Source organism: Oncorhynchus keta, unplaced genomic scaffold, assembly GCF_023373465.1.
Source record: "Oncorhynchus keta strain PuntledgeMale-10-30-2019 unplaced genomic scaffold, Oket_V2 Un_contig_2405_pilon_pilon, whole genome shotgun sequence".
In the NCBI taxonomy this organism is placed as follows: Eukaryota; Metazoa; Chordata; class Actinopteri; order Salmoniformes; family Salmonidae; genus Oncorhynchus; species Oncorhynchus keta.
In genome coordinates this window covers 3,723-21,167 of record NW_026283704.1, presented here as the reverse complement: position 1 = coordinate 21,167, position 17,445 = coordinate 3,723, and the positions used below count along the sequence as shown (strand labels likewise).

The 17,445-nt window shown below is 42.8% G+C and overlaps 1 protein-coding gene across 1 annotated transcript; it reads left to right on the top strand.

Moving 5' to 3' along the window:
- Nucleotides 1-4,339: 4,339 nt before the first annotated feature.
- Nucleotides 4,340-15,455, top strand: LOC127921946 (transmembrane protein 26-like). Its single transcript, XM_052505575.1, has 6 exons — nt 4,340-4,791; nt 4,897-4,991; nt 5,708-5,783; nt 8,931-9,150; nt 10,516-10,596; nt 14,943-15,455. Exons 1-6 carry the CDS (start codon nt 4,602-4,604, stop codon nt 15,172-15,174), a joined length of 894 nt encoding a protein of 297 aa, XP_052361535.1. The 5' UTR covers nt 4,340-4,601; the 3' UTR covers nt 15,175-15,455.
- Nucleotides 15,456-17,445: the final 1,990 nt, after the last annotated feature.

The window sequence follows — 17,445 nt, the reverse complement described above, 5'->3', positions numbered from 1 at the left end:
GCTGAAGAGAAACTCATAGAGTTGGTAGTTCTGAAAGAGACTATAGTAAAAGAGGTGAACCAAGATATAACCAACAGACCAGAATCAACATCCTCTGAGGGTCAGGGTCACTGCTCTGGAATGGATTATCACCCAGATAAGTAAGGGACAGTGTTCTATGTGATATTAATTAATCATGTAGGCCTTACTAAAAAGGCTAATAGAGAAGAGTCTTGCTACCTGCACTTCAGGTAGTCAGTGATGGACATGGCCTGCCTAGCATCAAACAGTGAGTCGACCTCTGAGAAGAAGAGACTGGGCGCTGCCTCATATCATCTTGGCAACTCATTCAGGTTATCAAACGCATCTGTTCTCGGGACATTGAGGACAGTGATAGAATACAGATATTAGCCACAGCCAGTTCATATTGACGTTAGCCATAAGAATCTGACTGGACGTTCACATTTCTCTGAGGCAGAAAACGGTGCCATGCCAAGATCGGGACAGCAAGATCGGGACAGCAAGGAGCCGAGATGCCCTGAAAACATACCTTAATCCAAGGATGGGAGATGGCGCTGTATTCCTAATAATTATCCCAACTGACAAATCGAGAAGATTGAAAACATTATCTCAAATGGTGAAGTTTTGGAGGAAATTAACTCTATTTTCTTCGCTCTGCTGTCATGAAGGGGCAACTTAAATTCTCGCAGGGTGGGGTGGGACCCGAACTAAATGTTACTTAGGGCCCACTAAAAGGCTTTCTGTATGTGTGGGTATAGATGTGGATATGCAGGCCTGCGAGACCACTGTGACCGGTCATGATGAGTTCGAGATTTGTGGCCCCACACCCCACTTTTGTGGCCCACACCCCAAGTTCGTGGTAACAAATCAAAATTATAGGTTGCGGCTTCCCGGGTGGCGCAGTGGTTAAGGGCGTTGTACTGCAGCGCCAGCTGTGCCACCAGAGACTCTGGGTTCGCGCCTGTGGCTCTGTAAGTAACTGGCCACAACCAGGAGGTCCGTGGCGACGCACAATTGGCCCAGCGTCGTCCGGGTTAGGGAGGGCATGGCCGGTAGGGATATCCTTGTCTCACCAGCGACTCCTGTGGAGGGCCAGGGCAGTGGTTGCCAGGCGCAGTATCCAATTGGCTCTTGTCTCATCGCTACAGTCCTGTACGGGCTCGGGAGCGCAGGTTGAGAATGCATGTCCTCACAATCCAAACCAAGACACATTGGAAGCCAGCTGTCTTCCGGGGAGACATGCGCGCTGTGTTAAGAAGCAGTGTGGCTTGGTGTGGATTGTATCAGAGTTTCAACCTTCGTCTCTCCCGAGTCTGCATGGGAGTTGTAGCGATGAGACAAGATACTGCTAATTGATACCACGAAATTGGGGTTGAAAAAAAGGGGTAAAATTCAAAATAAAAAAAATAATAGGGTTGCACAGTAAATTACTCATCTCATACTTTATTCTATACTATGGTATTCTCATTCTTGCACATTTCTCATCTCTAATAATGTTTACACATCTTGCATTTCTCATCTCTAATAATGTACATATTTCTCATCTCTAATAATGTTTATCTTGCATTTCTCATCTCTAATAATGTTTACCTTGCATTTCTCATCTCATACTGTATTCATCATCTTGTCCTTTACTTAGATTTGTGTGTATTGGGTTTATGTTGTGTAATTTGTTAGATATTACATGTTAGATATTACTGCACTGTCGGAGCTAGAAGCACAAGCGTTTCGCTACACCCACAATAACATCTGCTAATTTTATTTATTTTACCTTTATTTAAAAAAGCAAGTCAGTTCAGAACAAATTCTTATTTTCAATGACGGCCTCGGAACAGTGGGTTAACTGCATGACAGATTTGTACCTTGTCAGCTCGGGGATTCGATCTGTGACCGATAAAATTAGCTTTGATTCTGTCTGTTACCTATAAATCCTATGACTTACCACTGATGTTGTCCAGTAACAATTGCAGTAGAGCCATGATGAATGAGATCTGTTGACAGGTGTAGTTCATCTCCCTGGTCCACCAGAAGCCAGAGACAAAGTAGTCCAACAGGGAAGCCTCCTTCAGACACGTCTGGTAGTTCTTCAAACCAAGTATTTCTTCAAACTGGCTGTTGTAAAACAAAAGGTTGATACATGAAACACTTCCAAATAAACTGGCCAGTAGGCCCATATATCCTCGTTACTTACAATTGCACTTGTTCCACTGTCAAATCCAACAGCGTGTTGATTTGTTCATGGGAAATAAGTTTCCATTGAGGTTGGCTTTTTCAGCATCACTTTCCTGTATTAATTGGATTCAGAACACAAGTTGAGTTTGGTTAGCAGGCCAAACTAGGTTAGCTCTAGCTTTAATAACAGTTTGTCAAATAATAACCAGACAAATGATGTAGTAAATATTTCATATAATATTAAATATTAATAGGTTTTAACATATATTCCTACTTTGGACGCAACGTCATTTCTATCGTTTGCATTTTTATCCGCTGACTTGTTGCTTTGTTTTGCTTTTGCAGACATGTTTTTAGTCACACGTGTTACCATGGCAACATGTCCACAGTGGACGGGCGCTTCCGGTCCCGGGTGATGAGCTTCCCGGTTCCGGTCCGGTGATGAGCTTCCGGGCGGTGAGCTTCTGGGCAGTCTGGTCTATCGAGATGGATAAAGCTCATTCTAGAATCGCAGTGTTGTCAACTTAGCGACTTTTGTCGCTATATTTAGCGAGTATTCAGACCCCTCTAGTGACAAATAAAAATCAATGAAAAAAACGAACCGCCAATAGCTACTTTCCATTACTGAGGAGTTGGCAACACTGTGTTAGATCTGTCTAGTCAACCTGTAACCAGTGCTGTCCGGAGCGCCGTACTGGTACTTCTCATTTTGGCCGAATAGCATACCGTCTCCTCTATAAAACAAAGTCAATGAAAGTACAGTATCAAGACAGGCTGAATCTGCTTCTCCAATAGAAAACCAGGCGTTGACATGGTGTCTGGCTGAACTCATGGGTAGAGACATGTCTTCTGGTTAACGGTTGTCTCGCACCGAACTGCGCAAGCTGTCAACTCAAAGGCATTTGTTTTTGATGAAAATTAAAACGTGTAATTTCTCTCTATCACTTGGTTGGAGTAATAACATGTTCAGCTACTTAAGACACTAGCTTAAATCTATGTTGTGCTTTTAGATTTCGAGAAAAATTATCGAACAAGAATGAAGGCGGGATCTGCAATGAAGAGTGGACATTCATTTCCTGATTCAGCTTCGTACAAATGTATTTGCTTTAGGGTTGTTTTCCAAACACTTAAACGACACACCCTGTCCCCTCAGCCCTCACATTAAGTGGACGCTTCTGATAACGTTTCATGACGTCTGACGAGTAGGGTTTGGGTTAGGGTTTGCAGGGCGAAGGAGGCAGGAATGATTTTTAAATGGACCGGGACTTTCCCGGAAAGGTGTCAGTCGTTCGTTCCGCGACGACCGGTAGTTTATGGGTGCTTTACATACGCTACAGTCAATTATGATTATCTACTTATATTAACTATATCATTATTAATATACGGCTACTGTATGATACCTAGCAAATTAACTAACGTTAGTCGGCCTAGTTGGAACTTCTGAAGAAGGAAATGTTTTTATTTCTACAATTTCCAAAAGCTAAAACAAACAAAAACATCATGACTTTTATGAGACGTGTTCTTGCATTACAGACAATGCAATCGCCATCACACTGCCCCATCAAATCAAATTGTATAAGTCACATGCGCCGAATATAACCTTACAGTGAAATGCAACTTTGAGCCTCTAACCAACAATGTAGTTTAAAATTATTATTGGGGACCTTAATCTAACCTATATAGACAGGTGTGTGCCTTTCCAAATCATGACCAATCAATTGAATTTACCAGTTGGACAATCAAGTTGTAGAAACATCTCAAGGATGATCAATGGAAACAGGATGCACCTGAGCTCGATTTTGAGTCTCGTAGTCAAAGGTCTGAATACTAATGTAAATAAGGTATTTATGTGTTAATTTTTTATAAAATTTGTTTTCGATTTGTCATCATGGGTGTAGTGTGGATTGATGAGAAGAAAAAATAATTGTATCAATTTTAGAATAAGGCTGTAACGTAACAAAATGTAGAAACGGGTCTGAATAGTTTCCGAATGCACCGTATAATAATACTTCCTACATGCAATTCCCTTAAACATGTAACATTTAATTTTACTCAACTAATTGCTTTGCAATGTCGCGCGTCAAGCGCAGCATTTTTCCACCGGCAGCACCCATTGGGTATTCGTTGTGCGGAGGCGGTTTGAACGTTAAATGACGAGACAGAGGCATTGATGCGAGTAACCAGTCTTGTTCAGTACATGACAACACATCCGGGTATCTCAAGCACCCCGGTAAAACACAAGAGTTGCAGTGATGAACATTTACCAACAGATGGCATCGCTGTGCCTTCTTACACCCATAACAGAGGCGTACCTAAACGTTCACTTTTTCAACAGTGTGTTGAAGTGGCTGACAGAGAGCAGACTAGAAGCATGCCCCGTTAATGAGGCAGCTGGAGTTGTATAGTATTTCTCCGACCCAGACAAAAAGATGATATTGAAGTTTATCTGTGCGGTTGTTACCCGGTCGCTATTTCTCCTCATCTCTCTGATAGGAGTATGGAGGGTGGTCTGGGTTAAGAATAATGCTCTTTATTGGTTCTTGACGATCCTTTATCTTCCTCTGGTGGTCGAGATGATTTTAACCCTGAAGAGAAAACAATTACAGGATTATAAATGGTAAATCTAAATAACATAGAACTGTGAAATGACTTTTTCTTAAAGTTTAGTCGCCTTGACTGTTTGTTTTTAATACCTTTTTCATGTTATCTTTCCGTGTCTCCAGGTTTCTCCTGCCATCTTCCTGTTCCTCATCAGTATCATTCCATCTCTATGGATTCTAGAGTTACATCATCAGCAGAACAAAGCTACTGATTCCAGGGTAAGGACTTTGGTCTTCTGTTTTGTTTAGGATTTTAATAATTTATTCCTTCACTTAGTTGTACATTTATTTGCGGTATACTCTGTGTAAATGATGCTGAGATGTAACTTAAATGATGGTGGATGTAATCACATTTGTGTGTAAATGATGGTAGATTAATCATATACTGTGTGTAAATGATGATGGTAGAATCACTTTAGTTGTGTAAATGATGGTATGTAATGTATACTTGTGTAATGACTGGTGAATGGTGAATGTAATCATATACTCTGTGTAAATGATGGTGAATGTAATCATATACTCTGTGTAAATGATGGTGAATGTAATCATATACTCTGTGTAAATGATGGTGATGGTAATGTAATATACAAATGATGTACTGAAATGATGTGTAAATGACTGTGTGTAAATGATGGTGAATGTAATCTCTGTGTATATGTGTGTACATCTGTGTAAATGATGGTGAATGTAATTGAAATGATGTGAATGTAATCATGTACTCTGTAAATGATGGTGAATGTAATCATATATCTGTGTAATTGAAATGATGGTGAATGATGGTGAATGTAATCATATACTCTGTGTAAATGATGGTGAATGTAATCATATACTCTGTGTAAATGATGCTGTTTCTTTTCTGTTGTCCATACTGTAGGCTAGAACACATAGTATCATTATGAATTTAACTCATGTACTGTATGTCTGTTTATCCTCAGTGTGACAAACTGGATTCATCTGAAAACATAAAGAGCCTGTTAAACATGTGGAGAGGGAATTCCACCAATGGCAGCGAGACGTTACTCAGGTGGGCAGAAGCCACAGTGTTTCCTGTGTCCTGCAGGTTTTCCTACAGGCCTGTCGAGACAGAGGCTGTCTTTCCTACAGGCCTGTCGAGACAGAAACTGCCTTTAACACCAGTTTGTTTGGTAGTGCTGCTGTTGCACCTCAAAGACTTTATTGTGAGCTCAGACTTTTTATAACTAAAATAGATCTACAGAAGTTGTTTTTAACTAAACAACCTAAATAAAAACTATTACAAGCTTCGTCACACAGTTTTTATTCATGCTGGCTGTAGTACCCTCCCTGGCCTGAACTGGGCTCTCCCTTAACCTCTTAGAAAACATTCATTCATGTTTTTTAAGGAGATTTTAAGATACTGATCTTTAATAATAACAACACTGGTTGGAGTTAATAACCTCTAATCAGTTATACTAACCTATGTGTCTCTCTGGTTGGAGTTACCTAGTCATTAATAACCTCTAATCAGTTATACATTAGTTAGTCATTAATAACCTCTAATCAGTTATACTAACCACTATGTGTCTCTCTGGTTCAGTTACTGAGTCATTATTAACCTCTAATCAGTTATACTAACCACTATGTGTCTCTGGTTGGAGTTACCTGGTCATTAATAACCTCTAATCAGTTATACTAACCACTATGTGTCTCTCTGGTTGGAGTTACCTAGTCATTAACCTCTCTAATCAGTTATACTAACCACTATGTGTGTCCTCTAATCTGGGTCTCTCTGGTTGGAGTTACCTAGTCATTAATAACCTCTAATCAGTTATACTAACCACTATGTGTCTCTCTGGTTGGAGTTACCTAGTCATTAATAACCTCTAATCAGTTATACTAACCACTATGTGTCTCTCTGGTTGGGATTACCTAGTCATTAATAACCTCTAATCAGTTATACTAACCACTATGTGTCTCTCTGGTTGGAGTTACCTAGTCATTAATAACCTCTAATCAGTTATACTAACCACTATGTGTCTCTCTGGTTGGAGTTACTTACTAGTCATTAATAACCTCTAATCAGTTATACTAACCACTATGTGTCTCTCTGGTTGTAGTTAATAACCTCTAATCAGTTATACTAACCACTATGTGTCTCTCTGGTTGGAACCAGTCATTAATAACCTCTAATCAGTTTTACTAACCACTATGTGTCTCTCTGGTTGGAGTTACCTAGTCATTAATAACCTCTAATCAGTTATACTAACCACTATGTGTCTCTCTGGTTGGAGTTACCTAGTCATTAATAACCTCTAATCAGTTATACTAACCACTATGTGTCTCTCTGGTTGGAGTTACCTAGTCATTAATAACCTCTAATCAGTTATACTAACCACTATGTGTCTCTCTGGTTGGAGTTACCTAGTCATTAATAACCTCTAATCAGTTATACTAACCACTATGTGTCTCTCTGGTTGGAGTTACCTAGTCATTAATAACCTCTAATCAGTTATACTAACCACTATGTGTCTCTCTGGTTCGAGTTACCTAGTCATTAATAACCTCTAATCAGTAATACTAACCACTATGTGTCTCTCTGGTTGGAGTTACCTAGTCATTAATAACCTCTAATCAGTTATACTAACCACTATGTGTCTCTCTGGTTGGAGTTAATAACCTCTAATCAGTTATACTAACCACTATGTGTCTCTCTGGTTGGAGTTACCTAGTCATTAATAACCTCTAATCAGTTATACTAACCACTATGTGTCTCTCTGGTTGGAGTTAATAACCTCTAATCAGTTATACTAACCACTATGTGTCTCTCTGGTTGGAGTTACTAGTCATTAATAACCTCTAATCAGTTATACTAACCACTATGTGTCTCTCTGGTTGGAGTTACCTAGTCATTAATAACCTCTAATCAGTTATACTAACCACTATGTGTCTCTCTGGTTGTACCTAGTTAATAACCTCTAATCAGTTATACTAACCACTATGTGTCTCTCTGGTTGGAGTTACCTAGTCATTAATAACCTCTAATCAGTTATACTAACCACTATGTGTCTCTCTGGTTGTTACCTAGTCATTAATAACCTCTAATCAGTTATACTAACCACTATGTGTCTCTCTGGTTGTAGTTAATAACCTCTAATCAGTTATACTAACCACTATGTGTCTCTCTGGTTGGAGTTACCTAGTCATTAATAACCTCTAATCAGTTTTACTAACCACTATGTGTCTCTCTGGTTGGAGTTACCTAGTCATTAATAACCTCTAATCAGTTATACTAACCACTATGTGTCTCTCTGGTTGGAGTTACCTAGTCATTAATAACCTCTAATCAGTTATACTAACCACTATGTGTCTCTCTGGTTGGAGTTACCTAGTCATTAATAACCTCTAATCAGTTATACTAACCACTATGTGTCTCTCTGGTTGGAGTTACCTAGTCATTAATAACCTCTAATCAGTTATACTAACCACTATGTGTCTCTCTGGTTCGAGTTACCTAGTCATTAATAACCTCTAATCAGTTATACTAACCACTATGTGTCTCTCTGGTTCGAGTTACCTAGTCATTAATAACCTCTAATCAGTAATACTAACCACTATGTGTCTCTCTGGTTGGAGTTACCTAGTCATTAATAACCTCTAATCAGTTATACTAACCATTATGTGTCTCTCTGGTTTGGAGTTAATAACCAATCTTATGTGTCTCTCTGGTTGGAGTTACCTAGTCATTAATAACCTCTAATCAGTTATACTAACCACTATGTGTCTCTCTGGTTGGAGTTAATAACCTCTAATCAGTTATACTAACCACTATGTGTCTCTCTGGTTGGAGTTACCTAGTCATTAATAACCTCTAATCAGTTATACTAACCACTATGTGTCTCTCTGGTTGGATACTAGTCATTAATAACCTCTAATCAGTTATACTAACCACTATGTGTCTCTCTGGTTGGAGTTACCTAGTCATTAATAACCTCTAATCAGTTATACTAACCACTATGTGTCTCTCTGGTTGGAGTTACCTAGTCATTAATAACCTCTAATCAGTTATACTAACCACTATGTGTCTCTCTGGTTGGAGTTACCTAGTCATTACCTAATCAGTTATACTAACCTAATGTCTCTCTGGTTGGAGTTACCTAGTCATTATAACCTCTAATCCTAACCACTATGTGTCTCTCTGCTTGGCCCAACAGGGTTCAGTATCTCTGTTGTCGTCAGTGTGCGCTAACGACTGGATCCTGGCCCTGCACCAGACCCTGTTGATCCTGCTGGTCATAGGGAAGTGGCTGCTCCCTGTTGCAGGAGGGGTGACCAGGGATGAACTGTCTCAGCTCCTCCTCATCTTCGTAGGCACTGCCGCTGACATCCTGGAGTTCACCTCAGAGACACTGTTGGATGTCAAGTAGGTCCTGACCTCTAACCCTAACCCTAACCTCAGAGATACTGTCTGATGTATGTATTTTAAGTCAGTAGACATTATATGTAGCCTGGATGTCAGTCTGTTTCTGCACTCTTGGCATGACAATTCCATAATGAACAGAAACAGACTGGACCCAGGCTACAGTACCATGACCAGAAACAGACTGGACCCAGGCTACAGTACCATGACAATTCCATAATGAACAGAAACAGACTGGACCCAGCCTATAATACCATGACAATTCCATAATGAACAGAAACAGACTGGACCCAGGCTATAGTACCATGACAATTCCATAATGAACAGAAACAGACTGGACCCAGGCTATAGTACCATGACAATTCCATTAGGAACAGAAACAGACTGGACCCAGGCTATAGTACCATGACAATTCCATAATGAACAGAAACAGACTGGACCCAGGCTATAGTACCATGACAATTCCATAATGAACAGAAACAGACTGGACCCAGGCTATAGTACCATGACAATTCCATTAGGAACAGAAACAGACTGGACCCAGGCTATAGTACCATGACAATTCCATAATGAACAGAAACAGACTGGACCCAGGCTATAGTACCATGACAATTCCATTAGGAACAGAAACAGACTGGACCCAGGCTATAGTACCATGACAATTCCATTAGGAACAGAAACAGACTGGACCCAGGCTATAGTACCATGACAATTCCATTAGGAACAGAAACAGACTGGACCCAGGCTACAGTACCATGACAATTCCATAATGAACAGAAACAGACTGGACCCAGGCTACAGTACCATGACAATTCCATAATGAACAGAAACAGACTGGACCCAGGCTATAGTACCATGACAATTCCAATAGGAACAGAAACAGACTGGACCCAGGCTACAGTACCATGACCAGAAACAGACTGGACCCAGGCTACAGTACCATGACCAGAAACAGACTGGACCCAGGCTATAGTACCATGACCAGAAACAGACTGGACCCAGGCTACAATACCATGACCAGAAACAGACTGGACCCAGGCTATAGTACCATGACCAGAAACAGACTGGACCCAGGCTATAGTACCATGACAATTCCATAATGAACAGAAACAGACTGGACCCAGGCTATAGTACCATGACAATTCCATAATGAACAGAAACAGACTGGACCCAGGCTATAGTACCATGACCAGAAACAGACTGGACCCAGGCTATAGTACCATGACCAGAAACAGACTGGACCCAGGCTATAGTACCATGACCAGAAACAGACTGGACCCAGGCTATAGTACCAGTGCAGATAAACATACATGTGATGTTTTTCTGCAGCTTCACACCCTTACCAATGTTAAACCATGTCTCCCACAGGGACAAGCAGTCCCAGCATGGTGTACGTCATCCTCGGAGTCTGGACGTGGAGTATGTTCCAGTTTCCTCTTCACCTGTCAGGTACTGTGTGTTTCTATCCTGGCTCTTCTTATGGTTACGGTAACCATAATGTTATTGCTGTGTTATACAGGGAATTACGGTAACCATAATGTTATTGCTCTGTTATACAGGGAATTACGGTAACAATAATGTTATTGCTCTCTTATACAGGAATTACAGTAACCATCATGTTATTGCTCTGATATACAGGGAATTACAGTAACCATAATGGTATTGCTCTGTTATACAGGAATTCGGTAACCATAATGTTATTGCTCTGTTATACAGGGAATTACGGTAACCATAATGTTATTGCTCTGTTCTACAGGGAATTATCAAAATCAAATCAAATCAAATGTATTTATATAGCCCCTCGTACATCAGCTGATATCTCAAAGTGCTGTACAGAAACCCAGCCTAAAACCCCAAATAGCAAGCAATGCAGGTGTAGAAGCACGGTGGCTAGGAAAAACTCCTAGAAAGGCCAAAACCTAGGAAGAAACATAGAGAGGAACCAGGCTATGTGGGGTGGCCCAGTCCTCTTCTGGCCGTGCCGGGTGGAGATTATAACAGAACATGGCCAAGATGTTCAAATGTTCATAAATGACCAGCATGGTCAAATAATAATAATCACAGGCAGAACAGTTGAAACTGGAGCAGCAGCATGGCCAGGTGGACTGGGGACAGCAAGGAGTCATCATGTCAGGTAGTCCTGAGGCATAGTCCTAGGGCTCAGGTCCTCCACGAGAGAGAAGAAAGAGAAAGAGAGAATTAGAGAGCACACTTAAATTCACACAGGACACCGGATAAGACAGGAGAAGTACTCCAGATATAACAGACTGACCCTAGACCCCCGACACATAAACTACTGCCGCATAAATACTGGAGGCTGAGACAGGAGGGGTCAGGAGACACTGTGGCCCCATCCGATGACACCCCAGGACAGGGCCAAACAGGAAGGATATAACCCCACCCACTTTGCCAAAGCACAGCCCCCCACACCACTAGAGGGATATCTTCAACCACCAACTTACCAACCTGAGACAAGGCCGAGTATAGCCCACAAAGATCTCCGCCACGGCACAACCCAAGGCGCCACCCAGACAGGATGACCACATCAGTGAATCAACCCACTCAGGTGACGCACCCCTCCCAGGGACGGTATGAAAGAGCCCTAGTAAGCCAGTGACTCAGCTCCTGTAATAGGGTCAGAGGCAGAGAATCCCAGTGGAAAGAGGGGATTCGGCCAGGCAGGCGACAGCAAGGGCGGTTTGTTGCTCCAGAGCCTTTCCGTTCACCTTCACACTCCTGGGCCAGACTACACTCAATCATATGACCCACTGAAGAGATGAGTCTTCAGTAAAGACTTAAAGGTTGAGACCGAGTTTGCGTCTCTTACATGGGTAGGCAGACCATTCCATAAAAATGGAGCTCTATAGGAAAAGCCCTGCCTCCAGCTGTTTGCTTAGAAATTCTAGGGACAATTAGGAGGCCTGCGTCTTGTGACCGTAGCGTACGTGTAGGTATGTACGGCAGGACCAAATCAGAGAGATAGGTAGGAGCAAGCCCATGTAATGCTTTGTAGGTTAGCAGTTAAACCTTGAAATCAGCCCTTGCCTTGACAGGAAGCCAGTGTAGGGAGGCTAGCACTGGAGTAATATGATACATTTTTGTTGGTTCTAGTCAGGATTCTAGCAGCCGTATTTAGCACTAACTGAAGTTTATTTAGTGCTTTATCCGGGTAGCCGGAGAAGTAGAGCATTGCAGTAGTCTAACCTAGAAGTGACAAAAGCATGGATAAATTTTTCTGCATCATTTTTTGGACAGAAAGTTTCAGATTTTTGCAATGTTACGTAGATGGAAAAAGCTGTCCTTGAAATGGTCTTGATATGTTCTTCAAAAGAGATCAGGGTCAGAGTAACGCCGAGGTCCTTCACAGTTTTATTTGAGACGACTGTACAACCATTAAGATTAATTGTCAGATTCAACAGAAGATCTCTTTGTTTCTTGGGACCTAGAACAAGCATCTCTGTTTTGTCGAGTTTAAAAGTAGAAAGTTTGCAGCCATCCACTTCCTTATTTATGTCTGAAACACATGCTTCTAGCGAGGGCAATTTTGGGGCTTCACCGTGTTTATGGTGAATTATGGTAACCATAATGTTATTGCTCTGTTATACAGGTGATTACGGTAACCATAATGTTATTGCTCTGTTATACAGGTGATTACGGTAACCATGATGTTATTGCTCTGTTTTACGGTTGATTACGGTAACCATAATGTTATTGTACTGTTTGTTATACATGGAATTATGGTAACCATAATGTTATTGCTGTGTTATACAGGGAATTACAGTAACCATAATGTTATTGCTCTGTTATACAGGTGATTACGGTAACCATAATGTTATTGCTCTGTTATACAGGTGATTACGGTAACCATAATGTTATTGCTCTGTTATACAGTGATTACGGTAACCATAATGTTATTGCTCTGTTATATTTACGGTAACCATAATGTTATTGCTCCGTTATACAGGTGATTACGGTAACCATAATGTTATTGCTCTGTTATACAGGTGATTACGGTAACCATGATGTTATTTTTAAAACATTTTTATTTCACCTTTATTTAACCAGGTGGGCTAGTTGAGAACAAGTTCTCATTTACAAGGCTGCAACCTGGCCAAGATAAAACAAAGCAGTTTGACACAAACAACAACACAGAGTTACACATGGAATAAACAAACATACAGTCAATAATACAGTACAAAAATCTATATACAGCATGTGCAAATGAGGTAGGATAAGAGGAGTAAGGCAATAAATAGGCCATGGTGGCGAAGTAATTCAATATAGAAATTAAACACTGGAATGGTAGGATGTGCAGAAGATGAATGTGCAAGTAGAGATACTGGGGTGTAAAGGAGAAAGATAAATAAATACAGTATGGGGATGAGGTAGATTGGAAGGGCTGTTTACAGATGGGCTATGTACAGGTGCAGTGAACTGTGAGCTGCTCTGACAGCTGGCGCTTAAAGTCAGTGAGGGAGGTAAGAGTCTCCAGCTTCAGATTTTGCAGTTCGTTCCAGTCATTGGCAGCAGAGAACTGGAAGGAGAGGCGGCCAAAGGAAGAATTGGCTTTGGGGTGACCAGTGAGATGCACGTGCTATGGGTGGGTGCTGCTATGGTGACCAGTGAGCTCAGATAAGGCGGGGCTTTGGCTAGCAGAGACTTGTAGATGACCTGGAGCCAGAGGGTTTGGCGACGAGTATGTAGTGAGGGCCAGCCAACGAGCATACAGGTCGCAGTGGTGGGTAGTATATGGGGCTTTGGTGACAAAGCGGATGGCACTGTGATAGACTGCATCCAATTTGTTGAGTAGAGTATTGGAGGCTATTTTGTAAATGAGTCGAAAGCCTTGGCCAGGTCGATGAATACGGCTGCACAGCAATGTCTCTTATCGATGGCGGTTCTGATATCTTTTAGTACCTTGAGCGTGGCTGAGGTGCACCCCATGACCAGCTCTGAAACCAGATTGCATAGCGTAGAAGGTACAGTGAGATTCGAAATGGTCAGTAATCTGTTTGTTAACTTGGCTTTCAAAGACCTTAGAAAGGCAGGGTAGAATAGATATAGGTCAGTAGCAGTTTGTGTCTAGAGTGTCTCCCCCTTTTGAAGAGGAGGATGACCACGGAAGTTTTCCAATCTTTGGGAATCTCAGACGATACGAAAGAGAGGTTGAACAGGCTAGTAATAGGGGTTGCAACAATTTCGGCAGATAATTTTAGAAAGAGGGGGTCCAGATTGTCTAGCCCGGCTGATTTGTAGGGGTCCAGATTTTGCAGCTCTTTCAGAACATCAGCAATCTGGATTTGGGTGAAGGAGAAATAGGGTGTGCAGGGTGCCGGGCAGTTGACCAGGGTTGGGGTAGCCAGGTGGAAAGCATGGCCAGCCATAGAGAAATGCTTATTGAAATTCTCCATTATTGTGGATTTATCGGTGGTAACAGTGTTTCCTAGCCTCAGTGCAGTGGGCTGCTGGGAGGAGGTGCTCTTATTCTCCAGAACTTTTTTGAGTTTGTGCTACAGAATACACATTTCTGCTTGTTCTGTTATACAGGGAATTATGGTGACCATAATGTTATTGTACTGTTATACAGGGAATTATGGTAATGACAATATTTTCCACCAGAATTTCTTGGGACCCCACTGCAAATATATTTATATTTATTTTATTCAGTCAGTATGTATGTGGCGATATTTAGACACAGATTCTGGATTTCAATGTCACTAACTTATCCCGCATGGCCAGCTGACCAATGTCTCTTCTCTCCCCAGTGTCTACCTCCAGACCTGATGAATATTCAGAGGGGACCAGGGTGTGTCTCTGCTGGCCAGACTAAGGACAGATATCTGGAGCATGGTGGAGAGCCTCTTCGTCCAGGACGGACCCTTCCTGGTGGTCCGCCTCACCCTCATCCTCTACTTCCACGTCATACACCAGATGCTCATCTTCTTCGCCATCAAGAACTTCCTGGTGGTCATTCTGACCTTCTACCGTCTGTTTGCCATCTACTGCAACTACAAGGCTTCAGGTTGATCTGGGGTTAATGTCACGACTTCCCCAGAAGTCGGTCCCTCTCCTTGTTCTGGCGACGTTCGGCGGTCGACGCGTCACCGGTCTTCTAGCCATCGCCATCCACCATCCACCTTCTCGCCGATCCACCTTTCATTTTCCATTTGTTTTTGTCTTTCCACACACCTGGTTCCAATTCCATTCATTACATGTTGTTTATTTAACCCTCTGTTCCCCCCATGTCCTTGTCCGGGATTATGTTTGCTTGTGCACGTTATGCTGGTGTGGGTTAGGGTGGTAGAGGGCTGCTAGTGCACGTTATGGGTGTGGGTTAGGGTGGTAGAGGGCTGCTAGTGCACGTTATGCTGGTGTGGGTTAGGGTGGTAGAGGGCTGCTTGTGCACGTTATGCTGGTGTGGGTTAGGGTGGTAGAGGGCTGCTAGTGCACGTTATGCTGGTGTGGGTTAGGGTGGTAGAGGGCTGCTAGTGCACGTTATGCTGGTGTGGGTTAGGGTGGTAGAGGGCTGCTTGTGCACGTTATGCTGGTGTGGGTTAGGGTGGTAGAAGGCTGCTTGTGCACATTATGCTGGTGTGGGTTAGGGTGGTAGAGGGCTGCTTGTGCACGTTATGCTGGTGTGGGTTAGGGTGGTAGAGGGCTGCTTGTGCACGTTATGCTGGTGTGGGTTAGGGTGGTAGAGGGCTGCTTGTGCACGTTATGCTGGTGTGGTTAGGGTGGGTGCTTGTGCACGTTATGCTGGTGTGGGTTAGGGTGGTAGGGCTGCTAGCTGGTGTGGGTTAGGGTGGTAGAGGGCTGCTTGTGCACGTTATGCTGGTGTGGGTTAGGGTGGTAGGGCTGCTTGTGCACGTTATGCTGGTGCTGCTTGTGCACGTTATGCTGGTATGGGTTAGGGTGGTAGGGCTGCTTGTGCACGTTATGCTGGTGTGGGTTAGGGTGGTAGAGGGCTGCTTGTGCACGTTATGCTGTGTGGGTTAGGGTGGTAGAGGGCTGCTAGTGCACGTTATGCTGGTGTGGGTTAGGGTGGTAGAGGGCTGCTAGTGCACGTTATGCTGGTGTGGGTTAGGGTGGTAGAGGGCTGCTTGTGCACGTTATGCTGGTGTGGGTTAGGGTGGTAGAGGGCTGCTTGTGCACGTTATGCTGGTGTGGGTTAGGGTGGTAGAGGGCTGCTTGTGCACGTTATGCTGGTGTGGGTTAGGGTGGTAGAGGGCTGCTAGTGCACGTTATGCTGGTGTGGGTTAGGGTGGTAGAGGCTGCTAGTGCACGTTATGCTGGTGTCGGTGGGTGGTGGAGGGCTGCTTGTGCACGTTATGCTGGTGTGGGTTAGGGTGGTAGAGGGCTGCTTGTGCACGTTATGCTGGTGTGGGTTAGGGTAGTAGAGGGCTGCTTGTGCACGTTATGCTGGTGTGGGTTAGGGTGGTAGGGGCTGCTTGTGCACGTTATGCTGGTGTGGGTTAGGGTGGTAGAGGCTGCTTGTGCACGTTATGCTGGTGTGGGTTAGGGTAGTAGAGGGCTGCTTGTGCACGTTATGCTGGTGTGGGTTAGGGTGGTAGAGGGCTGCTTGTGCCGTTATGCTGGTGTGGGTTAGGGTGGTAGAGGGCTGCTTGTGCACGTTATTGTCACGCCCTGGTCTAAGTATTTTGTGTTTTTCTTCATGTATTGGGTCAGGCCAGGGTGTGGCATGGAGTTTTTGTATTGTGGTGTGTTTTGTCTTGGGGTTTTGGTGTGTATGTATTTGGGATTGTAGCTAGTGGGGTTATCTAGCAAAGTCTATGGCTGTCTGGAGTGGTTCTCAATCAGAGGCAGGTGCTTATCGTTGTCTCTGATTGGGAAACATATTTAGGCAGCCATATTCTTTGGTTGTATTGTGGGTGATTGTCCTGAGTGTCTTGACGTCCTTATTCTGTGTTAGTTTGCACCAGTTTAGGCTGTTTCGGTTTTCATTACGCTTATTGTTTTGTTGAGTTTTTGTATTGATTCGTGTTACGTTTGTTTTAAATAAACATGAATCGCAATCGACACGTTGCAGTTTGGTCAGTTTGGGGATGTTATTCGAAAACATAATGTAAACTTTCACTGCTATGCGGATGACACACAGCTGTACATTTCAATGAAACATGGTGAAGCCCCAAAATTGCCCTCGCTAGAAGCATGTGTTTCAGACATAAGGAAGTGGATGGCTGCAAACTTTCTACTATTAAACTCGGACAAAACAGAGATGCTTGTTCTAGGTCCCAAGAAACAAAGAGATCTTCTGTTGAATCTGACAATTAATCTTAA

What these genes read in the sequence shown, in the direction of transcription:
- LOC127921946 (XM_052505575.1), top strand. Translation starts at nt 4,602, where the DNA reads ATGATATTGAAGTTTATCTGTGCGGTTGTTACCCGGTCGCTATTTCTC. An exon ending in ATTACAGGATTATAAATGGT is followed by an intron (nt 4,792 to 4,896) that starts AAATCTAAATAA and finishes CGTGTCTCCAGG; the next exon opens with TTTCTCCTGCCATCTTCCTG. An exon ending in GTTTCCTCTTCACCTGTCAG is followed by an intron (nt 10,597 to 14,942) that starts GTACTGTGTGTT and finishes ATGAATATTCAG; the next exon opens with AGGGGACCAGGGTGTGTCTC.